The sequence below is a fragment of the Diadema antillarum genome, unplaced genomic scaffold (genome assembly GCF_040938485.1).
Source record: "Diadema antillarum isolate AM-2024a unplaced genomic scaffold, OU_Dant_1.0 scf00000103, whole genome shotgun sequence".
Taxonomy (NCBI): Eukaryota; Metazoa; Echinodermata; class Echinoidea; order Diadematoida; family Diadematidae; genus Diadema; species Diadema antillarum.
The window spans coordinates 4,243,853-4,269,748 of NW_027270992.1; the positions used below are offsets into that span (position 1 = coordinate 4,243,853).

Genomic DNA, 25,896 nt, shown 5'->3' on the forward strand with positions numbered 1-25,896 from the left:
AAGAAACTAGCGAGTGAGAGATAGCACTTAGAGAAAGGACCTTTTAACCAAAGGGAGTGGCAGAAGATAAGGAAAGATATAGAAATATATTATAAGAAGGAGAGAATGAATCTCATCAGAATCACCTCGACATCCCAGCAGCTCAAAGCGGAGGGCTATCCTTCTGTTCCACGTCTTGGGCTGTATCCTTATCAGCTCAGCTTCGACAGGTTGAGCAAAGTAGTTTGTCTTGATGGTATTCTTATCACTGTTGCCCTCAAATGTCTAAATGGCACAGAAAGAGAGAGAGAGAGAAAAAAAAAAGAGAGTGACAGGAAAAGAACTGTCACTGGTGTTCCACTCTATTAAAACTCAACAAAAAACAAACAAACAAACAAACAAACAAACAAAAAACAACCTAGTATGAAGGAGTGCTTCCCTCTTCAATGCACACAAATAAATCATTGAACATAAACGCAATGCATTCATGTTCTATTAGATTTCTAGCGACAAGTGAAAGTCAACTGTGACATAGAAAGCTTGTTAGACCAGGATTTGAATAACAACATAAAGAAATACATTTCAAGCTGTGGGCTAAGAAAAACATTACTTTTTTACAACAAGAGTTTTGTTTTGCTTTGGTTTTTTTAAACTAAAGTGTTTGTATATAATAACAGCGACTGTATCCTACTCTCAATAGTTTCATACAATTTTTTTTTCCCCAGGAATAATAACAATCGGATATGAAAAACTTTCATGTGTGAACCCACTTTGAAAACAAAAATTTGTAAGAGAAATACAATACATGAATATATGAATACATACTCATGGGAGAAAATGATATGAATATATAAAATATGTGTATAATTATGTATTTGTAGCTAATGTTATTGTGCTTGAATGAAAGCTATTCACCGACCTGGGCAATTCCGTCGGCATTGTTGATGTATTGCAAGACAGGACCCTCCCGCCGGTACCGGACATCGAAGGATGACACCCACTCTTCATTCTGGTCTCCCCCTCGCCCCTGTGTCTGCACCCCGACGATGGTCGTCGGGCGGGGCAGCTGCACCTCGATCCACTGGTCCCGGTCGGACACTTGCGCCACCCACGCGCCGCCGGTCGCATCAAAGGTCAGCGCGGCGTTGGAGTCAAGCCTGCCCTCTTGTGCTCCGTGCTCGGGGAGAGAGCTTGAGGCTGTGAGGGCGCCATCTGGGATACTCCCGCTCTCCATTCCCAGAGGGTCGTTGCACGCAACTTTGAAAGAAGAACAAGGAAAAGTTATTTGACACACACAATGATGCAGTACCTTCACTCTTATCCATGAATTTTTTGTTGTTGTTGTTGAAAGCATGTGAACAGAACAAATATACATGATATGGACAATAAATGATTGATATGAAACAAGGAAAAGTAGAAATTACGCGGTGCGTAATATATGTCCCCGCCGGAAGTAGCATTTAGTAGCAAAATGTACAATATAGGTAAAAAGATGAAGGTCAAAGGTCAAAGAAGTCAAAGGTTAAAATTCTATGTAGAAGTTTTGAAGCCCTCACCTAGTGCCATCACATAAAGCAAACGGAATCGAAATCGGGTTAGAAATGGCGAAGGAGTAGCATTTTGTAGCCAATGTACAATATAGGTAAAAAAATCAAGGTCAAAGGTCAAAGAAGTCAAAGGTCAAAATTCTGTGTAGAAGTTTTGAAGCCCTCACCTAGTGCCATCACATAAAGCAAACGGAATTGAAATCGGGTTACAAATGGCAAAGGAGTAGCATTTTGTAGCAAAATGTACAATATAGGTCAAAAATCAAGGTCAAAGGTCAAAGAAGTCAAAGGTCAAAATTCTGTGTAGAAGTTTTGAAGCCCTCACCTAGTGCCATCACATAAAGCAAACGGAATCAAAATCGGGTTAGAAATGGCGAAGGAGTAGCATTTTGTAGGCAATGTACAATATAGGTCAAAAATCAAGGTCAAAGGTCAAAGAAGTCAAAGGTCAAAATTCTGTGTAGAAGTTTTGAAGCCCTCACCTAGTGCCATCACTTAAAGCAAACGGAATTGAAATCGGGTTACAAATGGCAAAGGAGTAGCATTTTGTAGCAAAATGTACAATATAGGTCAAAAATCAAGGTCAAAGGTCAAAGAAGTCAAAGGTCAAAATTCTGTGTAGAAGTTTTGAAGCCCTCACCTAGTGCCATCACATAAAGCAAACGGAATTGAAATCGGGTTAGAAATGGCGAAGGAGTAGCATTTTGTAGCCAATGTACAATATAGGTAAAAAAATCAAGGTCAAAGGTCAAAGAAGTCAAAGGTCAAAATTCTGTGTAGAAGTTTTGAAGCCCTCACCTAGTGCCATCACATAAAGCAAACGGAATTGAAATCGGGTTACAAATGGCAAAGGAGTAGCATTTTGTAGCAAAATGTACAATATAGGTCAAAAATCAAGGTCAAAGGTCAAAGAAGTCAAAGGTCAAAATTCTGTGTAGAAGTTTTGAAGCCCTCACCTAGTGCCATCACATAAAGCAAACGGAATCAAAATCGGGTTAGAAATGGCGAAGGAGTAGCATTTTGTAGGCAATGTACAATATAGGTCAAAAATCAAGGTCAAAGGTCAAAGAAGTCAAAGGTCAAAATTCTGTGTAGAAGTTTTGAAGCCCTCACCTAGTGCCATCACTTAAAGCAAACGGAATTGAAATCGGGTTACAAATGGCAAAGGAGTAGCATTTTGTAGCAAAATGTACAATATAGGTCAAAAATCAAGGTCAAAGGTCAAAGAAGTCAAAGGTCAAAATTCTGTGTAGAAGTTTTGAAGCCCTCACCTAGTGCCATCACATAAAGCAAACGGAATCAAAATCGGGTTAGAAATGGCGAAGGAGTAGCATTTTGTAGGCAATGTACAATATAGGTCAAAAATCAAGGTCAAAGGTCAAAGAAGTCAAAGGTCAAAATTCTGTGTAGAAGTTTTGCAGCCCTCACCTAGTGCCATCACATAAAGCAAACAGAATCAAAATCGGGTTAGAAATGGCGAAGGAGTAGCATTTTGTAGGCAATGTACAATATAGGTCAAAAATCAAGGTCAAAGGTCCAAGAAGTCAAAGGTCAAAATTCTGTGTAGAAGTTTTGAAGCCCTCACCTAGTGCCATCACATAAAGCAAACAGAATCAAAATCGGGTTAGAAATGGCGAAGGAGTAGCATTTTGTAGGCAATGTACAATATAGGTCAAAAATCAAGGTCAAAGGTCCAAGAAGTCAAAGGTCAAAATTCTGTGTAGAAGTTTTGAAGCCCTCACCTAGTGCCATCATATAAAGCAAACGGAATCAAAATCGGGTTAGAAATGGCGAAGGAGTAGCATTTTGAAGCAAAATGTACAATATAGGTCAAAGGTCAAGGTCAAAGGTCACAATTGAAATTCTGTATAGAAGTTTCAAAGCTCCCATGTAGTGCTATCATATAAAGCAAACAGAATCAAAATCGGGTTAGAAATGGCGAAGGAGTAGCATTTTGAACATTTTGATCACACACGGACGCACACACGGACGCACACACGGACGGACGCACGGACACACGGACGCACGGACGGACACACACACGTACGGAGCCCGTTTCATAGTCCCCTGCTCGAACTCGTTCGGCGGGGACAATTAATGAAATGAAATGACATAAACTGTCGGGTTTTTTGGTGGCTCCGTTCTCCGTTGAATTTTTTTTTCATACGTTGACGGGCTCTAGTGCTTTTAAATCTAATAATAACTGCATACAATTTTTTTTTTTTTAAATCCCCGTCATCAATGATCTGAATGAGACAGAGATTAGGGACGCAAATCTATAAACTGATGACAACTTGTTTGGAGATTTGCTAACAAGTTACAATGAAACACAACATAAGTAATGAAGAAAGTAAAGAATTAATTGAAGTTACAAAACCAAGTTACTGTGACATTTTTTTCTCTTCTGAACTTACTTGGAGGCCCTTCAGGTTCCCCATCTGTGTAAATAAAAAAAAACAAAGAAGTGTCAAATGAAATCAGAGTTGACCAAAGCACAAATGTTATAATGGGGCGTACCTGAAATATGTGGTGATACGAAAACAGAGTTGATAAAACAAAGATTACGATGAGGAAGTGATGTTGAGGGAGAGATAAGCTGCTGGGATTGTCGATGCTCTTCTGTGCTTTTTGATGATGAAAATAATCCTCAATTTTGCATACTTGTCACTTTCATACAAATTGTATGTCAAGGGTTAACTTTGCTGTCATTTATAATGTAAAAAAAAAAATAAAGATGTTATTTTTCATGAAGGATACTGAAACCTATCTCATATATCAGAATCTCTGTATGAGACTCGAGTCATAAAAACTGAAATTTGCATACACCTCATGGCATTTGACAAGCCTTTTTTGTGTGCTCCTCATATGATAATGGTATCTCTTCCTTGCATTCTTGCTCATCGCACTCACCATACTTAGTGTCTTGACTCAGACAAACACAATCATATGCATACATACACACAAACGGCTCACGCGAGCACTAACCCTTTAGCAACTCAAAATGGCAAAATTGCTGTTTGGTTTTTCTTGATAATCTTATGCTTTACCATTTTGAATTTTCATACAGAATATATAATTATGTTCTTTGAAAAAGGTCCAAGGTCAACAAAAGTATGTCAGAATTATTTCTGTGACACACCATTCTCTTGGTAAAGTCTTAATAGGCTTTTAAATGAACAGAACTTAAAACAGACAAAAATAAACATGCAGTGAGCTTTTTTACACTATTTACAAAGTTGTCGAAATGAGAGCATTATTGCTGTACACTCCAGAATCTTCAATCGCTAAAGGGTTCATTCACAATAAATTCTACAGTGTGAATGCCTCCTAATTCTCAACATGACATATGACATGATAATGTTTTTTTTTTTTCCAGGAAGGGGGGAGGGAGGAGGAAGAGGGAGAGGAAAGTGATGAAAGTAGAATCTTATCTCACCACAAGAGCAACTGAGCAGGGCTGATAAGGAGTATTCCCGCTTCTTCACTGGCTCATAAACGCGGGCCAGCGTTCCCGGTCGGACGGACGCAATCTCCGGGTTGTCTACGTTCTTGACCACCACCACATCGCCGCTGGTCGGCCCTCCGTGGGTGAACGAGATTGTGCTCCTCTCCGAGCTGATGGCGAGGATGTCGCCGCGGCGATACGGGATGGGCGTGGCCTGGCCCAGGAGATGGACCTCGGCCCTCCCTGGGGACGTGGGCGTGATGGTCTCGCTACCCACCAGCAGGAGTTGAGTGGACTTCACCGGCCTGTAAAAGCGCACGTCGAATGGCTCTGCCGTCTCTGCCCGGAAGTTGACCTTGGCTGTCATGCCATGGCACTTCAGGACATCGCTGACATAGAGGACAGTGACCCCGTCACTGTCCAACTCTGGTCGCTCGAAGACGTCAAAGCCATATTCCTTGTCACATTCTTGAGACGAGGCGGGTGGCGGATGATGGCCTTGTAGTAAATTTTCAGGTAACACCATTTAGCCTTGTATTTCTAAGAATTGTCATCTGATATATTTCACTGTTTCCATGCATCATAAATGTATGTTTATCTGCAACACTTAATACAAACACTTAACACCTGCATAGTATTTTTCTAGCAAAATCTCCAGAGTAAACTTACAGTAGCATGCTGTTCTGCTGGGGCAGCATGGCTTGCTTGTCTATTAATTAATGTGACAAAATTAAACATTTATAGTTGTATGTTGTGAATGTAAGGAGAACAACGACTGCAGGATTGCAAATATCAAATCTCACCTAGGTTCGATGATGGCTGACTCACAAAACCTGTATTGAAGAGGAAAAAATCCTTTAATCAGGGGTTGAAATGTCACTATACAGCTGGTCCACAAATGTGCACTGAACTTGGATTTCTGTTACGACTTAAAAAAGCATCCTAGGAACATCAAACATAGAAATAGGCTGAAATGCATATTGTTAACAGAAGGTGTATAACAACCACTTATGCTATAATTTAGTAAGATCTGTACCCAGAATGTTTATGGTGGGGATGGGGGTTGTGGGAGGGGGGTAAAAGTCGAAATAGTTCTGTTGCATTTGATGCTTTGGAGAAAAACTTTCAAGTTCTGTTTGGGTTTCTGTTCTGCTCAAATGGACCCTGCTTGCAAAATGGCCGAGATCATTCTCCCTCCCCCTCCTTGTTACAGGCCTGGGCCCTGTTTTATGATGAGTTAAAATTGATTATATACTGTAGTTGATTTCAACTGTAAGTCTATGGCAGCCTTTGTGGTAAGGAAATTTAAAATCGATTCTATCTTTTGGTAAAACGGGGCCCTGGATTATAATGAACAATTCAAACACTGCACCTGTGTTTGATTGCTGAGTGGGAACTACAAAAAAAAGCAACAACAACAAGAAAGAGAGAAAAAACAAGAACATAAAAAATGACTCACAACATTCCGTCTGCTCTTTCCACGACGGAAGGCTGACGAGTTGTTCCTGACACTCCCGGGCATACATCTCGATCCACCAGCAGTGACGGTCCTCGCCCTGGTAGCACACACTGGACTTGCAGAGTTGGTAGTAAGACGCAGGGTCCACCTTGGACTCACATTCCTGGAACACGCCTCCTGGAGGAAGGGGGGGGGGGAGGGAAGGAGGGGGAGGAAAAAGATGGACAGAGGTATGTGATTGACCTGCTGTTTATGGGAAGTTTAATACCATCTCCATGAAAATTCTAACCTTCCAACGGGCAACATACAAGAGTACAGGAGAATGCAAATGAAGCTGATGGTCAATAATTTTGTAAAATCATTGCCAGGCAGATTAACCCGTTGAGGACGGTTTGATTTTGCTACAACACGTATTTCCAGTAGACCATTGCCTGAGTATACTCGAGATTGTCCTCAATGGGTTAAGAAATCTCAACAGGCTCAGTACAACTCTCATCAATGTCCCTTATGTATGTTTAATGTATTATTCAAAATTAAGTCACTCAGCATTGTTCTTTTCATATACACAGAAAGGTGTAATTCACAATTTTGCACAATGATGGAAGAAGAAATAGTGTAAACATGAACTTAAGCAATATGACTACAGTGCACAATGGACTGGGATGCCCACGATGTTTTTTATTGGAAATAAGCTTCTAAGCCAGACTCCAGTTACCCTCCATCTTTAGACCTTTGGTGATCTTACCCACAACCCAATCAGCCCATTTTTTTCTTCAGTCATTTTAAGACGGGTAAGGCACATGGACAGAAGACCAGAATACATGGAAATGTAATGCCTCCAGCCTCCTTTCAGATGTTGCGGCATAGAATAGTTCTTTCTTTAAATTTTTATGTGCCCTAATGTAAACCTCCTGTATACCACATTATTCTGAAACAGCAACATAGTCATGCTTTAGGGAAACATTCTGCTTTTCATATCTTTGTAAGTTAAATAAATTTTTGTCACCCTGGACATGTAATGAGCAAAGTTATAGAGAAAATGCTAAGCTTTGCTCTGATGTAAATTGTATGACAAATCCTGATTGTTTTTCTTTCAAATGACCAGTTGCTACATTATTGTAGAGGCATGACTTTTTGCACACAAAACAGTGCCAGAAACTCAGAATTTATTCGCAATTCCAGTAGGGAACACTAGCTGCTTGATAGCCAATCACCACATAAAACGCAAGCTACATGTGACAGGAATGGAATCACAATAAACGCTTTCATCACAATGTGGCTTTATGTGTTTGAGCAAAATATGCGAAGTTGGCATGTCGTCAACTGAGTCGGGCGTGCGAATGTGACACATAAAGAGTTAAGCAATAGCATAACTCTACAGTATTGATGGTAAGGATGATAACAAGTAGGCCATACACGTGTAGATCTAACAGAAATTGGTCATTATTTGTACTTACTATATTTTGGGGAATCCTTTAAAAGAAACTGACAGGTTTGCTCTGCCTGTTCCATGGTCGCACTGTCAGCCGTCGCGCAGGATGAGGTGGTCGATGAAGTGAAAGTTGAGCATCCCATGGGGAATACTGAGTCCTTCCAAAGAGACAAAATTGGGGGGAGGGGTGGGTTAAGACCTTGTCAGACTGGGCATCTAATAGCTCCAATTAAAAAGAAAAAGTAATTCTTAAAGGAGAGGAATTAATAAAGAAACTGTGTACCAGGGTATGACTTATTGTCATCAGGGTTTAGCTAATTACTTGACAAGTACACACAACCAAAAAGATATTCAAATATTGATTAATCTAAGGGCTGCTTGAAAAATTTGATCCCTTAACAAACAAAAAAAGAAAGAAAAGGCATCCTATAAGTGAATGTCTGGCAAAAATATGTTGTTTATAAAAGTATAGAAAAACTAGAAATGTCGCGATGGCGACTGATGCCTCGCCCATAATGCATGATTCTCCCAATAGGCGTATAGTACAATGTCTTCACAATGTGTGATCCATGACAGTTTCACATAACTGGCAAAATATTGAAATGACAGGTTTGTCAGAAATGTCTTGAACTGGGTTTGCTATAATTTTCTAAGAGTGCAGGTACACATATTTGGGGAATTGAGAATTTTTACTTGAATTCTGGCAGACCTTTTTATAAGTTTATGCATTGAGTAATTTGCAAGGTATGAAGAAAGAGTGTAATGACAGTACAAAATAGATTTTTTTTTTTTTTTTTTTTTTTTGGGGGGGGGGCATTGAAACCTAGCCCTTGACCCTTAACCTTTGACCTTTGACCTTCTGGCTGGAAATTTCCAAGAGAATCTCCATTAGGTAATGCATGTACATGTATTAAGTTTTGAAACTAATAATGCAAGCATTGCATATACTAGTATATGAGGGAAATTGTACAATTTTTAGTTGACCTTAACCTTTGACCCCTACTATTGACCCATGACCCCTAACTTCCCTAGATAATCCCTGCCAGTCAGTACATGCATATGTACCAAGTTCCACGAAGATATACATTGAACCATTTGCGAGAAAAGTGATATTGCAGCATTTTCACCTAACCTTTGACCTTTTGACCTTTGACCTTATGACATGAAACTCTCTCTGGAGAATTTTTACGCAGTAGTACATATCCACACTAAGTTTCAAGAAAATACCTTTGGGCATTGCATAGATATGGGGGAAATTGCAACATTTGTAGCATTTGACCTTGACCTTTTGACCTTTGACCTCTTGCCAATGTCACTAAAGTCTACTCAACTAATTGTCCCATCGTACATCATCCTTGGACTAAGTTTGGTGAAAGCTGCTTCATCCAGTTTTGAGTAATCACGTAAACAGATAAATTTTAGGATTTGACCTTGATCTTTGACCTTTGACCTCTGTCCGATTTCACTGAAAAACTAATCAAGTAATTGTCCCATCATACGTCATCCTCCAATATAGTTTGGTGAAATTTGCTACATCCAGTCTTGAGTTATCGCGTAAACGGATACAATTTCATGATTTGACCTTGACCTTTGACCTTTAGCTGATTTCACCCAAAATCTAATCAAATAATTGCCCCATCATACTTCATACTTGGACCAAGTTTGGTAAAATTCCAGTCAATATTACTCAAGTTATCGCATAAACAAAAGCGGACGGACGGACGGACGTACGGACAACCCAAAAACATAATGCCTCCGGCACCACTTCGTGGCGGAGGCATAAAAAATGTTGAAAGAATAAAGAGAGAAATTGACTGATAATAAAGTGAGTAAACATTGATCATTTCGGAGTGAGAATCCACTGTCAGTTTAAAGAAAGCTCTTTTTAATCCATGGACAACTTTGACATTAATGAACAGATGAAACCTTGCAATCGCCAGAGGTGTCCTCTTCCAAAAGTCCCAGAAATCACATGTTTTGTTGTGTATTTCTTTTTCCAATTCTGTAGCAAGAAAAGCTGCTGAAAACTGCTTATTCAATAGTGGTGAGCCAATGGAGCAGAATGGAGTCAAGAGGGGCCTTATTCCGATTTTTACGGTTCTAGCATTTCATAAAGTAGAGCAAAAAGCAATCATGTTCCTGTATACACCAAATATTTCACAGGGTTTTTATTATTGCAAAATTTGTGAGTCAGACCATGCTATTCCCGATATTAAAGACACGCGAAAATAACGACTCTGATCTCGATACAAATGTGATGCACATGTACACGTTTCTTAGTTCAGTACAGTACTCAAAGACCGCGAATTTAACCACTCGCGAAATCATCGGGAAGTCACAATTCATGAAAATTTAGACTCGCTACATGTGACGTGTACAGTAATGTACAATACCTGGTCTGCACTTGGCTGGTCATTGGCCACATTGCCGTCCATGTTTCCGCACAGTCCACTGACCGCCAGTCCCTTTTTCAACTCGACCCGCAAGAGACCAGCCCTGGTCAGCTCAACTGTACCTCCAAAGTCCAATTCCACAATCTGTATCGCAAGAATGAAACAAAATGTTTTAATGACCATGGTTCATTCTTGACCATTATCTTTTTCCTTTGCCTTATGTCATTAAACTGATATGTATTACCAGTGTATTTCAGTATACATGTGTAATCATGACTAACAATTCAGAACAGTTTTGCCGTAATCTGCCATGTCTCACTTTTCAAAGGTAAAAGATTGTGACACTGACCATGCATAAACTTTTTTCATCACAGGCAGTCTTAAACTTACAATTCCCGGTACATGTATTAAGTGCTCATTTCACCCCTTCATTCAATTCTTTTCTTAAACACTTTCTATATTTGGAAGCAGAATGCACTTACGATACCACTCAAGAAACATAAGAGCCGGGGGGGGGGGGGGGGGGGGGGGTGTTTCATAAAGCTGTTCGTAAAGTTACGAATGACTTACGAGCGACTGGTGATCAGTTCTTGTGCTGAATTATTGAAATTCTGATAAGTATAGCACATCAGATCTGATAACCAGTCGCTCGTAAGTTGTTCGTAACTTCACGAACAGCTTTATGAAACAGGGCCCAGGTGACACAAAACTTATAGAGATGTCTTTGTGGTGTCTCAGAGTACATCTCATCAGCTTCCTGCATGCTGTACAATTTGTACCTTGAGAATGCATTCAGTGCTTATATTCACACCTCAAATACACACAGCTTGAATCTCTCATTTGTCGGTCTTCTTTGCCAATGATAATTCTTGAATTTTAAAAAAAAGTTCCTGGATCCACACGGCAATCCAGATCACTAGCAAAATGTAATCATCTGTTCCTTTTGTCATTATCAACTTATCCTGTAAGATTCATCTAGATCCGCTGGCAATATTTTGAGTTAGCTCGCAAACTGACAGATCTAGAAACCAATGCCAGCAAAAACAAAACCTCCATGGGAGAAGTAATAGTAAAAATTGCTAGTCTCACACCAGTCCATTTTGTATTCAATGACAATGTGTCATACTGCTTGACGATTCTTGTAACCTAAAGTAACAATTCTACCATATACAAGTGCTCCAGCCATGATGATGATGATGATGATGATGATGATATAATAATAATAATAACAATAATAATAATAATAATAATAATAATAATAATAATAATAATAATAATAGTGATGATGTTGGTGATAATAATAATAATAATAATAATAATAATAATAATAATATAATATAATAACAATAATGATAATAATGATGATGATGATAACAATAATAAAAATAACAATAATGGTCATAATGATAATGATAACAACCATATTAATAATAGCAAAAACAATAACAACATCAACCAAAATCAGGAGTAGATGTGAAACTAGTAGCAAAAAATAATTGTTTTTGTTGTTGTTGTTGCTTAAATTCTACCTGAGCCTTTGTGTTCTGAACATCATATCCTGCAGATTAGCTCCACAGAAATCAAATGAGAGCACAGTAAATTGCTATCCTGCCAACAATGAGGGCGCTATGCTTACCACTTCATTGCCGGGATGTCTCCTCTGGATACCATCAGGTAAATCTGATCTCGAGAACGTGGCCTGGTCCAGTGTAAGTCGGGTCCTGAAGGCAGCAAACAGAAATTTTGGCTTCAAGTGGCAATTAAGCAGTCTGGACGGGCTCAAGCACTTATGGGTTGCATATTCGTCCACTTACATTTTGTACATTTGTACCTACATTGTAACACATGGGTGGGACTAAACTGTGTGAGGATTCAGATTCAAAGCGGAGAAAAAGTACTCAAAGACAGAGGAAATGATGACAAATTGTCAGTGATCTTAATGTAAGCTTACACAGAAAAAAGATTTGACCTATACTTTATTTTCAAACTTTACTAATTTCAAGGATTTTGTTTCTAACACTTACACAGCTGGTTGGAATCAGTATAGGAGGGGTCACATACAACCAAGATCCCTAAAGGGAGTAGCTAACCCTGTATGTACTTTAACTGTCAAAAAGTATCAAATTTTCATTAATAGTAACTCCTTGCAGTTAAGTAAAACTAAAGGCCCAAAGTAAACACAATTTCCCAAAAAGTCATAGAGAGTAAAGAAGGATTGGGCTTAATTCTCCAGGTGTTGATCTCTGCCGGACAGTGTGTCTACTTCTGAGCAATAAACATAGAAAGATTACTGTATACGCCAATATTTTCGCGATCAGCCCGAAGCTCGCAAAATTCGCGAAAATGAAACCCTCACGAAAATAACGGCGTATACAGTATTGACTTCTGACCTTTGACCCCTGCTGGATCATGACCTCTCCATCCTTGGACAGCACTTTCAGGATCTCTCCCCCGAGAGACGGCTGATGCTGCACGACGACCTTCTCGCATGTCTCGCTGCCTGGCATGACGTAGTGTTTACCATCGAACGTCACGACGTGCACGCCATCCCAGTACAGACAAGTCGTCATGTCGTCCTCTTGCAAAATGTAATCGTGGATCGTAAAGGTCGTGACGCGGGCCGGGTTACTAAATCTAGTAACTCTTCTTTATGTGAGACCCTTCACTAGTGTCACTGTGCTAAAATCACTCAGCTTTGTGTTGCCAAAGTCAAACATACAGTCACAATAAATGCACACTTCTTCAGCTAGTGAATTCTATTTTTCCGTACGCAATGAGTCCTTATTTTCCCAAAACTACCAACCTTCAAACTCGTCTCTCTCTGCATCTTATCTCTGTAATTGACATTTACCTATTTGACACACACAAAAAAATACAGGCAACACTAACTTGTTATACATTGTCAAGTAAAGAGAGCATATTAAGAAACTCAACACTTCTCTTTTGGTATTGTATACACAAAATCAGACATACTTCTAAATACTGCATATCATGGGTACTTTACCAAGGCAAGAATATCTGGATTAAAAAGAAAAAGCCAAAAAAAACAAACAAACATCCAAATTCAACAAAAACTGTAGTTCACAAATAGAAAAGAAACTCTGAACTTCCCTTCGGCTCATTGCGAGAATTGACAAATCACATATTAGGATTTGTTCCCCCCCCCCCCCAAACTCTGCATCAAGTACTGCATATTGTGCCATAAAGGGTTTACATTATATTGAGTGAGTCTAAATTTTAGTCAATCAGGACTTCCCGACGATTTTGCAAGTGGCTGAATTTGCGATTGTGGAGTCCTGTACTGAACTCGGAAACGTGTACATGCATATCACATTCATATCAGGATCAGAGTCAATATTTTTGTGCATCTTTAAATTCGTGAATAGCACCTAAATTTGTGAAAGTAAAAACCTTGTGAGTATGTGACCAATCACAACAAAATGATCCTAAAGCCACTGATAGCTGAGTCGAGAAAATTTAGTTTGAAATATAGGTCAGATCAAAATCAGTCAAAATGTTTTTGGCATAATTTTCTAGTCTTACATATCGTCCACCATCTGCCAAAATTTCAAGCTAAATGATCAAAGGAAAGGCAAGAAATTAGCGTTTTTCTGGGCCATGATTTTCCAACCTTCAATGGAACAGAAACATGTCCGAAGATTTGGATTTAGCGCCGCAGATAGACGCCGCCCCTAGCAACGAGGGAGTGATCTTATTGGTCAGTGCATGGCACCCTGGTTACTGATTGGTCATATGAGCCCACTGGCGCTAAGCTTGAATGAACATCATGGAGGTTGCTAGGAGCATACATGTACCTTCTATTGTCAAGAGGTGAAAACTTTCTTGCCTACCATTGATCGTGATAGCAGCTGAAGGAAAAGGCGGTTTTCTCATAATGCTGATTTCGTAAACCACTCAACATGCGCTAATAAAATCATCTACAGTGTATATTTCTGCAACCGAGTACTTTTAGGAGTCGTGTTACATATATAATCAAAGTGGAAGAGTAAGGGAATAATATGATGTTATTATCTGAAAGTCGTCCTCTGCCGACTTTTGGATCCTTTTGTTGTAGCTGGTCACATATGCAGTATTTGGTGAAACTTATCATCCACTCCATCCCTGATTCTCCTGTCATGTGACCTTACCTGTTTGGCAGGAATCCCCTGTCCATCCCTTTGGACATACGCAAACTGCTGAGTCACCACTGTGGATGCAGCGCCCTCCATTCTTACAATCCTTTGTCAGACACGGTCCTGTTGGGGTTCTTTTCTGCACCCTGGTGTCACTGCACATATACCTGTGTGAGTAATGAGGGTGTTGCTTTATTGCATTATGCCAAACATGTATTTGTTTGTGCATGAAAACAATAGAGCCTACACGTAATCCTTCTTCTCTTTTAACATGTAAAAAGGGTGGTCCACAATTTGAAATTTGAACATTCTTGCAAACTCGAAATGTTTGAATATTGTAAAAATTGCATGCACGCGGAGTGTACATCATGAGAGTGTAGTGTGCAATAATGCACAACTTTTTTCCTGTTGTGCTGCTTATGTTCAATGTTCTGCCTCATGTACTGTGGACAAATTTTCTAGGGAGTTTGCATTTCTCACGTTTTGCACATACAAAAATGTTATTCCGATGTTGAGCATTTCATTTTGAGCATATTGCTGACTTTTGAGGATGTTGCACAAAAATTTGAGCATGTTGCAGTGACACGCTCAAACCCTTTATGGACCACATGCCCTGCACATGTGCATCAATTTCGAAAGCAGTTGGATTTGCACTCAGGATTCTTATTGATAGATTAAGATATAGTATTCCTCATTGTGCACTCTAAGGAAAGATACAGACATTTACCATCTTTGCAAAATAACCTGAACTTTAATCAATCAAGGAATTCTTGTGATGAGTAGTTATAACTGAAAGTGATTGTCAATTAGTTGCAGAAGTTACCACAAACTCTATCAACATAATACAAAACACAGTGGAGGATCCAGTGAGGGCTCACTGCCCGCGCGCCCTCTCTTTATTTTTTGCTAAAACAAAAGAAATAAAAAGAAAAAATTGAGGGGGGGGGGGGGATTGCGCGCCCCTTTAATTTTGTGAAGGCACCTCCCTTTTACAGAATTCCTGGATCGGCCCCTGAAACAAAAAAGTTGCTAGTTGTCCAGCACCGCTGCTTTGCCATTTTTAATCTGCTAGTATTCATTCTGAGACCAAGCACAGAGGCCGTTGTTTAGGACACCAGTTTTTCACACAAACATTTACACACAGAGACACAAAGAGGTGCTAGAGAGCTTGAGAGCTGAAGAGATGTTTACAGTACAGAAGTGGGGTACAGCTATACCTCGGTTGCATGCATCACGGTGTAAGCACATTGTCAATTTGCTTGAAAGTATGACAATAAGGCATTCTGTAAAAGTGGATATTTTCGTGTGACTACTTTTTCGTGCTTGGCGGGGTAAGAGAAGTTTTGCATGTTTTTTATTCCACAGAATCAAGACATGAACTACTAGATCATACGTCAAGCAAAAATATTTGCGTGCTTTTATTTCCGTGCTAGAGTCTGAATGCGCAAAATGCGCGAAAATTTCAACACCGCGAAAATTTCTACTTTTACAGTATTTTGCAAAGCTATGTGAGGGTACATACAATAACACTTGGATCACTGGTCGAATTTGTATGAAATTTTCAATGCTTTGTCTACTTGAGTTTGGTGGTACCGGTACTCAAAAATCTTTTTGACCACAGAGCAGATTTTCTTTTTTCCCCGCTCTACGCCAATCTTAGAGGAGTGGGCATCTTCTAAATACTGTGTACGAATGAAAAGACAGCTCAAGTAAAGTGTGCTCATGCTGCTTACTTCACATGCAGATATCTTGGAGTGCCCGGACAGGGATTCCCGAAGATATCTGGGCTAGCCATCAGGGTGCAGGATTGTTTCTCCTGGCAGAGCTCGACGACCTTGTCGTAGCTCATGTCCGAGTGGCACTCCTCTGTTTCCTCCGTGATCGTGCCCGAGCACCGACCGTCAAAGTGCTGGCCAAAGCTGGCGTACACGACGTTGATGTACCCGTTGTTGGGGCACGCCAGGTCCAGGGCTTCATTTTCACAGGCGAATGAATCTGGAATCACAAATTGGATTAAGGTTAGAGAATGGGAAAAATGTAACAATGAGTATTGTCTAGTGTGATGCCACCACAGGTGCTGGTAGTATTTTTTTCCACAAAAATACAATAAACTATGCTCAAATATTTTTTTATAAGTTATAATTTCAACTCAAGTGTAATAATGATGTAACAAGCAATCGCAAAAAGAAAAATGGTTGACTGAAGAGTACAAGTGATGAAAAAATAAGAAAATGCATCATATACAACCAGAAGATTGGTAAATTACCTGTAGCTGAAAGGAAGGGGAAAGTCCATCTTCCTCTGACACTGGGGGCTGTTGTCCCAAAACCGACGTAGATGTCGTCCAAGGACTCTGGTGATGCAAAATCAACAGCACCAATGACCTCATCGCCTGATGCTGTTGGCTTCGTCAGCTGGAGCATGCCATTCCTGAAGCCCGTGCGGAAGCGGGTGGGGCCATCCGAGTTCAGGATCCTCGGACTCCTGAACCGTTCGCGCTCCCTGCCTTCCGTATAGATGACGGTGTCCTCATTACCATTGGCACCAAACACTGTTCGAGAAAGAAGAACGATTTTACTTTTCTATCATGGAGAGGGTAGTCTGAGCGGTAGCCCGCAAGGAAACATCTTCTAACATTGTACGTCAATGGCAAAACTCTGGATGCTGAACATCGCGCAGCTCTCTTCAACACAAGCAAAGGAATCGATTCTGAACTCTACTAATTCAATCTTGGCTAAAATATACTATGATGCCTGGGGCTGAGAGAGTCACATTCTCATTTTGCTCTGATGGAGTATTTTTTGTTCTTACCGTGACACATGATATACAAATGGTGAATGGTCACGGGTGCGATGGTACAAGATTTCACATGAGGTGAAAGATAGAGGCGCTCTATTAAACGAGGCGAAGCCGAGTTGAATAGTGCTCCTCATCTTTCACCGAGTGCGAAATCTTGTTCCATTGCATCAAAGACCATACACTATATGTTTTATACAACACATCGAACGTCAACAGATTTGGTCCACACAGATTCTTGAATTTAGCACAGAAATGGCAACCATTTTCTGTGAAAGATGAATGAGTAGCCGCACAGTTGCAGTCACTGTGTACGTAAGTAGTACACGAAACGAAGTTGTTTACAAAAATGAGTGAGAGAAGTACGAGCTTGTAAGTGCCCTTGTAATTGTTGAGTGTGTGCGGCAAATGTTAAATGTTTGTTTATTGCGACATCAGAGCCGTGCGACGGGGAACAAAAAACTTTGGGGCCAATCTTGAGTTTAGCATGGGAGTCAATGGAAATGGGTGACGTAGTCAGCCATGCGCTATCCATTTTTGCTCAAACAAAATTGCATGGCTGACAGCCACAGCGTGCGATGGCAACTTTTAACTAAATGTCATGTGATGGGCAATCAACCAATCGGATAGCTACATTCTAATTATCTAATTAGGTGTTGTATGAACTGTGATGGCAGACAATGCATGACAATTTGAGAGTCAGAATCACATGGGAGATTCAAAGCAAAGAGCTCACAACAAAACTTGCCTATTGTATATTCTGGATCCACCACGCCCGGTTCGCTGGACAGCGAGAGGGTGGCATTTTCTGTCGCCTCCACGGTAAACTCCAGCCAATCCATGCCAAAGGGTAATGGGGGGAGGGGGTAGAGAAGCTCGTCGAAGATGCCTTCAGTCTGGTACGTCTCACCTTAAAAATTAAAGATAAATGCTTTATGAAGCCAATGTACATCGCAAAGTCTACATGTCACATGCTCTTGTGGTCCTCTGGCTGTGCCACTTGTTTTGAATCTGAGTTGTAAGCTTCAGTCTCTCTAGAATCAAACCTTGTTGCATGATCATAATAAAATACATTAAACAAGAAACTGTGCAGATCTGGATTCAAGGCTGCATACAGGTGTATATAATATATATCAACATAATACCGATGATTCAGCTGTGATTCAGTTACCTTGCATGACATTCAATGGGTGTCTTCAAAAAATGTGTAAAGTCCCTATCAACAGAGATTCTTTTTTTAACCTTTAGAATCTGCTTGAACTTCAGTCACAAATGAACCACTCGTTAAGATTTTGAGAGTGGTCTGGGTATAGTGCTAAGTTTTAAAGAATGTTATTAATCAAATGTTTCAATTTGAGGCATTGTTTTTTCTCTTATGTTTTTTATGTTCATACTATTTGAAGCTCTGCATGAGACAAAAGATCAGATGCTGTTCATATCAAAATTGGTTTTTCAATCGTTGCTGGTTGCTGGTCTTCACATCCCACTAAAGGATTTTAAGACTTTGACAAATGGTTTGGTCAGTGCTGATTAATTCTCCAGCTGCATCTCGTGTAACATGACGATTTCTCACCTTCAAATCCAGTAACTGTGGCTCCTGTATTGTACAAAAAAGGTGAAAAAATCAAATCAACTGATTAAACTCTATAGTTCCTTCTCCCGTAAAAACTGCTCTTACCTATAGGCTAATGCAGTGGTCTACACAAATCTACTCAGTACATTCCACTTCTTTGGTGCAAAATGAATTGCAAAGATTTGCCCTTCAATGAAAAATTTATGCCAGATTTTCAATACTGTTGACTTCTCTTTTCGTCAAAGGCAAATGAGGAACCACTTTGGGCTAGTCATCTGGCAGAAAACACCCCTGATGCATTTATTCACCTATCGACTGTAAGCATTCACAGCATAATGTTGCAGTTCTTCAATTGCTGGGAGACAATATATTTTCTTTTTTCTAAAAGCTGGATGCATCAATATTCCAGCCGATGCAATATTTTCTACATAATACAGATACATATCTTCACATTATATGATTTGATGAGTACCTCCACCAAGGAGGTTATGCCTTCATCTGCATCACTTGTTTGTTGTTTGTCTGTTTGTTAAAATAATTCAAAAAGTTGTGTATGGATTTTGATGAAACTTCCAGGAAAAGTCAATAAGGAATAGATGACCAAATTCTCGCAGTGATCCGGGACGTTTTATGAATTCATGAAGGATTGTTATTCTGTAAGTGTGAATGGAGCTATAGGGAAATTGGACGATTTTCAGTATGAGTGTATATTGTGGAAACGAGCTTCTTGGTGGAGGTCTGCGCTCTCTGAGTGCTTTTCTAGTTTTCTGTGCTTTTCATAGATTTTTTTTTTCTTTCAATTCCTCAATTCAAAGATCAAACAATACCACCATTATCATTTACACAATATCGTACTATAACATGAGGATAAAAGTGTGCAATATGTCAAAATAAAGTCCAACTGCTGAAGTGAGGAAAGACTACTGCGAGCTATACACTCACCAATTTTCCCGCGGCAAACCAGAGGGGATAGTTCGTAAAATCCCCTCTCCTTCCCCTCCTCCTCGACAGCTGAAACGTCTCCAACGCGCACCGTCCAGACGGGGAGGTGGGCCTTGTCGCTAAGGAGACCCATGTCTATCAGCGCGGTCTCCTTGTTAGCGTCACAGTTGCATAAAGTGCCATTCACCTCACAGCCTAGGAGCCAGCGAAAGTGTGATGACAAAAAGGATGACAATGTTAATGATGACGATGACGATGCATGGCAATGATGGTGAAGACAATGATGATGACGGTGATAATGCAACAGCGATGATGATGGCCATGATAATGGTGCCATGGGATGATGATGACGATGACGATGATGATGATGATGTCGATGAAGGTGATGCCATGCGGATCACAATGATAATGATGATATGGTAATGATCAGAAGAATCAGTAGTGATTCTCTATGCTATTCTTACAAATAGCATACTTTTGAGAGACAGGCAGCCAGTTGTATTGAATGTAGATAATGGCGACAATGATGCCAAGGAGTGGTGATGATGATGATGATGATGATGATGATAATGATATTGTGATGGATATAATGACAATGATGTATGATTCTTCCTCATTTACATCATGGACTTTTGTCCTGGGGTAACTCAGGTAAACTTCTGACTGATAGAATCTATTTATTACAAAAGTTTTTCCATATTATTTGTAACACCAACTTTTATTCACACACACTCCTTTGTCTTATGAACATAAGATTCTCAAAATCAATGATCTATAGGATTTTCATTTAGGGCAGGTGATGCAGACTATATAATGAACTTTCAAGAATATTATCTGAAATATTCATTACAAAAGGTAAATAAGGTTAAATATAGTTTGGTTCACAATTACCCAAAAAAGATGGTCTAAACCCCCACATTTACCTTTACATAGAATGTTATCTGCCAATGAAATTTTTACACTCCCTTGGTCTTAAACACTGGAATTCCTTTAATATACACATGCAATTTTATAAACATTTTACCTCTGCTGCTTGTTGCAGCATTCAGTGAATGAATGCCAAACTATAACTAAACTTTCATTACTACAACCACACAAGACTGCCGCACACAAACTGACCTTCTCGAGAGTAATGACAGGCGCAACCTTGCTGGTCTGATGGCACATCGCCCCAGTTGGGCATCCTCTCTCCCCGGCGGTTATTCCACCAGGTGACCTGCTGGTCACCCTTCCACATGGCCGCGCCCTTGCAGTGGAAGGCAATGCCCTGCTCGCATTCCTCCGAGAGCGCCACCAGGCCTCTAAGCTGGACGATGGATGCGTCGTGCTTGTACAGGATCTCCTCGTAGTAGCCCCCGATGTTGTCCCCTTCGCTGTCAACGGGCACGCGACCGTTCGTCTCGTGGGTGACGATAGTATCAACTGGTGCCAACATTCAAGGACATGATCAACATGATAGTATCAATGTTTCACAAGTTTGCAGACATGCCCCTATGGCCCTCATAAGCCTTACAAATGTATGTTTCTATTTCATCAAAAGAGTCAAGATTTCTATACTATAATGAGATATTTTGCTAGGATTTCTGCTCTAAGTCTTTTCTGTTACTGCTTTCAATTAAAGAGTTGCAGGCAAATTCCAAACCACTTTTCAGTTACATGTACATATATTAAAAATCAAGTGATAGTGTGATGAATATGCTATTACCGGGGTGACAATAACTTGTACCTTAAATTTTGGTGAAAATCAATCATTTTTTTTTAACCATTGTCAGACAATCCCAGTTAAATAACATCCTGTAAAAATCCCAGCTGTCTTACCCAATAAAATGCAGCCACCACAGCATGTCAGAAGAAAGGCAACCCCATTTTGTGCTTTGGCTGCCATGTTTTGCTTTGTTTTTTTGCTCTCTTGAGCATTTGATGTTTTTGAGACATGAGATAATGTCGCCCCAATAGCGACTTACAGTGAATATCCCGGTATCTTTATACACATACACAAACAGGATGACAGAAACAAAGCTCTGACTCCTTATGGTCGGGGGGGTTCTATGGCTCCCTTCCATGTTACATCATGTTATCTCCAATGGTCGTTTTCTTGCAGTTATGCTAATCATGCTAATTTACGCATGTTTTTGTGCATCAGTTGTAAGCACTCAATCCCTAAAGAAAGCTTCAAATGGGCTTCTTTTTCTCTAAATATTTTATCTTTGTAGTGCCATCCACAAATGAATGTGGAAAATCTTGTATTAAATCAATTTCAGTATTTTATTAGTTTTTAAATTCCTTATGTATTTCTTTTAATAATTTCAATTTGTTATGTATTTCTATGAATGGAACAGTTGATGATAACCAAACAGGATGCTATCTGAGAAAATACAGGGAAAGACACTGATCTAACACTACCAGTAAATCTGATACATCGTACAATTTGTACAGATTCTGTACAGTCACATAAAGTCAGTGGAAACTGCCATTTTCGGTGACATTGGTCACAAATATGTGCCATATATCTTGGCAAGCATACCTCTGATTTTTTGCTAATTGGGTCTCAAAATGTGTGCAAGATGTGAAAGAAAAAAGGCATGAAATTTCAGCAAAAAACAATATTGCTTAAAGAAAATAATCGCGAATAATATAGTGGGGGTGCTTTTGTAGCCCCCGCTCTGTAGGATTAAAATGAGCAAGAGGCTGCTTTTGAACCAATCTCCTAAAACTTTCCAAATTAGTCCTGTATCAAATGCCATGACAACGTTCCTCACCATCTGCCACACCTGTAAGAAAACAAAGACAGTGAAGCAATTCAGAGGCTGAAGAGTCAACTGATAAACCTTTAACAGGTGCAAGATGCAACTAATAATGACAAACTTACAAGGTGGATTGCTTCAAGTGGTAACTGTACAAGAGTGATATGATTTTTTTCTTCTAGTCACTACCTTCATGTTTTAGCTCTAAAACACAAATAACAACAGAGAATATATATATATATATATATATATATATATGCATTTTTTTTTATAGATACACAAACATACATTCTGTCATTTATATCTTTCATTCAAATTTTGTTCGATATCATGATTTCATGTAGATTCATACACAAACAAACAAACAAACAAAAAAAATACCATACAAGAGTCTGCAAACAGCATTGTTAAAATACAAGCTAAGACATACAATTTGAAACTGAGTCTAACAATACATAATTCACCTTCATCAATTCAATCAAAGTCAAAACTTTTGCTTTATGGCACAAAATACACAAATGAAAGGACAGCATAACATGGAAGTCTCCAGTGAGGTAAAATCCCTTCAAGCATACTGTATACGCTATAATTTTCGCGTACATAAATTTTCACGAATTGCCGCTGTCACACATTTTCGCGAGTGCTTAAATTCGCGATTGGGGGACCAGAGAAAATATGAAGTGGCAAAGAAAGTGTGAATTTTCAACTTACTAGCAAATAAGAATGATACTAGTTATACACTGCATAAAAAAACTTACCAAACTCTGCTAACTAGTAAGTTAGAATTCAACATTTTTGAAGTGGTTAAGTCCATCGCGCTAGATTTCTGACGAGTGGTCCCCTTGCGATAATGGATTGGCTTTCGTAACTAGACGTGGACGTGCTATATGTACGTAAACAAGCTTAGCCAGTACAGTAGATTATGGTCTGTTCGGTAAGCCATGACATGGTATACTACTAGTACTGAAATTTTCGTATCATCAAGGCAAGGGATTCATTTTGGAAGGTAATATTTTCGCGTGATGTTAAATTCGCGAATAGCTCCCGACTCGCGAAATTCGCGAAAATAAAACCCCCACGAAATATATAGCGTATACAGCACTTCAATTGATCAAATGAAATCCCTTTTTATCATTATTATATCAAAAAAACATGGCATTTTGATAGAAACTCTCTTCTGTGACAGCTAACCAATACGGATACAGGCTTATACCCTTACCGTTTTCGTAAGTGAAATTGCAGAAGACGACGAATGGATCTAGTCCGCTGCTGAGACCGTCCGGATCAATGATATAGTATCCGGACGGCAGATTGTAAGGTACCAGATCCTCACAGGTGGGCACCACTGAGGCAGAAAGGAGAAAGATAACGATGACGATGATGATGATGATGATGATAACAACAAAAACAGCATCAATAATAATAATAATAATAATAGTGGTACTACTACTACTACTACTAATAATAATAATAATGATAATGATAATGATAATGATAATGATAATGATGATGATGATGATGATGATAATAATAATAATAATAATAATAATAAGGATAATAATAATAATGATAATAATGATAATATCAATATTAATTATAATAACCATATTAATAACAAAAACAACAACATCAACCAAAATCAGAAGATGTGAAGCTAACAGCAAGAAATCAATCTTTTTTTTGTTGTTGTTGCTTAAATTCTACCTGATGATGACGATGATGGTAATAATAATAATAATAATAATAAAAATGATAATAATAACATTAATAATTATGATAATAATGCCTTCTTTATCCAGGGTAGCCTCTTCAGAGTTACCACCAAAGAGTATAGAAGCACTTTTGTATAGCACTCGGCACTCTCTAGATCTCAGATCTCACACATTCTCTTGTGTCTTAATTTATCAACATCAAATGACAAGGATCTATTTTTCGTTGTTATATAAAACACACAGTTTTCGTTCATTTGTGCAATGGACGGAATATTTCTGTAGGTGAAAGATGAAATTACTGATCCCTGTAACTCGGCTCCACTTGATTAATTGGATCATTTCATCTTTATCCCATGAAATAATCTGTTCACTGCACTCATAAACATTAATTACTTGTGTACTATTTTTCATGGAAGGTGAATGATTATGTGCAGTAATTGTGACATACCTCACAGTTGTACATTGAAACGAGCGTTTGAAATCATGCACAGAAAAGCGCGACAGAGTGCACGCTAGTAACTGATTGAGTACATGCAACAAAAGTATGTACAGTATATTGAGATATTAGACATATGAAATTGTGCAAAATCTATACAAGTTGATACGGAGCATATCATGGGAGTAAATGTAAATGGGTGAAGTCAGTGTTCAATATCCAGTACTGCTTGAAAAAAATTGCATGCTGATTGCTATTTGAGAGTGCAATGTTATTTTTGTTCTGCAGGTCAAGTGATGACCTATAAACCAATCAGTTACGTGCTAATCTTTCTACGAGTGTAGGTGTTGAATAATGTTGGCTGTATGAGTATGAACAAGGAAGCCAGATTATTTGCTCAACTCTTGACATGGTTTTTGTTGGGTCCCCCCCCCCATATGCTGGTCTTTGTGTTAAAACAATTGTTTAGTGTTATTTGTTGTACAGAACAGCTCTTTCCCTCAGAGAAATGCACCCTACTCACACTCAACTCCATTCAGAGTTCTCAAGTTAACAGAGTTAGACATCTACATTGTATTTCTGATGCTGTAACATCTCTAGCGATAAAATGAATACTCCTCTAATATTGGTCCCGTCAGCCATTAACTAATCTCTAGGCTGCTTGATGAGTATAATCATTATTGCTACCTGATGATGGCACTTATTCCTATTAGAACGCAGGAGTAGACGAAGTATCTTTTGAGTCTTCTTTGAAAGAAAAAAAAATGATAATGACATACCTGGAATGCTTGGAAGTTCTCCTGAAAGCAGTGACAGAAATGCAAAATACAGAAAAATTCATTAATGGAACATAAGATTATTAATGAAGGGCATGGCAAATTACATCTACTGCCTATTCAAGATCTGGAAAACCATAAAACATGGAAAGAACCAAACTAATAAAACAAAAGAACTCAAAAAATATTTCTTTGTACTTCAGGCACATTGATTTACATCAAATAGAGTTGAAGCAAAACCTCTGAAGTATGCTACTTTGAACAATGACCATTGACTGATATACACGTACTATACCACCAGGTGAATTTAGCATTGCATATACACATACATTTAATCACAGATTACAGAAATGAAACCCATAAGAGGTTTTCAATTAACCATGGTAACCAATAAACAAAAGCTTGATGAAGAGCCTAAACACTCACTGTTCTCAGCAATACTACTTGTCGGAGGGACAAAGAAGCAGCATATGAATATAACACTTTGTAAAACTTTTGAAACTGTGCAACCAAAACAAGCAATACTTTC

General features: G+C 39.1%; 1 protein-coding gene across 1 annotated transcript in view; it reads right to left on the reverse strand.

Moving 5' to 3' along the window:
* The window catches only part of LOC139719029 (zonadhesin-like), a 45,351-nt gene extending 32,526 nt beyond the window's left edge, over positions 1 to 12,825 (reverse strand). Inside the window, exons 1-9 of the mRNA XM_071630472.1 lie at positions 12,646 to 12,825; positions 11,892 to 12,002; positions 10,256 to 10,399; positions 7,888 to 8,020; positions 6,431 to 6,607; positions 4,963 to 5,469; positions 3,941 to 3,964; positions 899 to 1,236; positions 126 to 264 (exon numbers count right to left, since the gene is read on the reverse strand). Coding sequence (XP_071486573.1) covers positions 126 to 264; positions 899 to 1,236; positions 3,941 to 3,964; positions 4,963 to 5,469; positions 6,431 to 6,607; positions 7,888 to 8,020; positions 10,256 to 10,399; positions 11,892 to 12,002; positions 12,646 to 12,825 — 1,753 coding nt within the window. The remainder of the gene's footprint in view (positions 1 to 125; positions 265 to 898; positions 1,237 to 3,940; positions 3,965 to 4,962; positions 5,470 to 6,430; positions 6,608 to 7,887; positions 8,021 to 10,255; positions 10,400 to 11,891; positions 12,003 to 12,645) is intronic.
* Between the last annotated feature and the right edge of the window lie 13,071 nt (positions 12,826 to 25,896).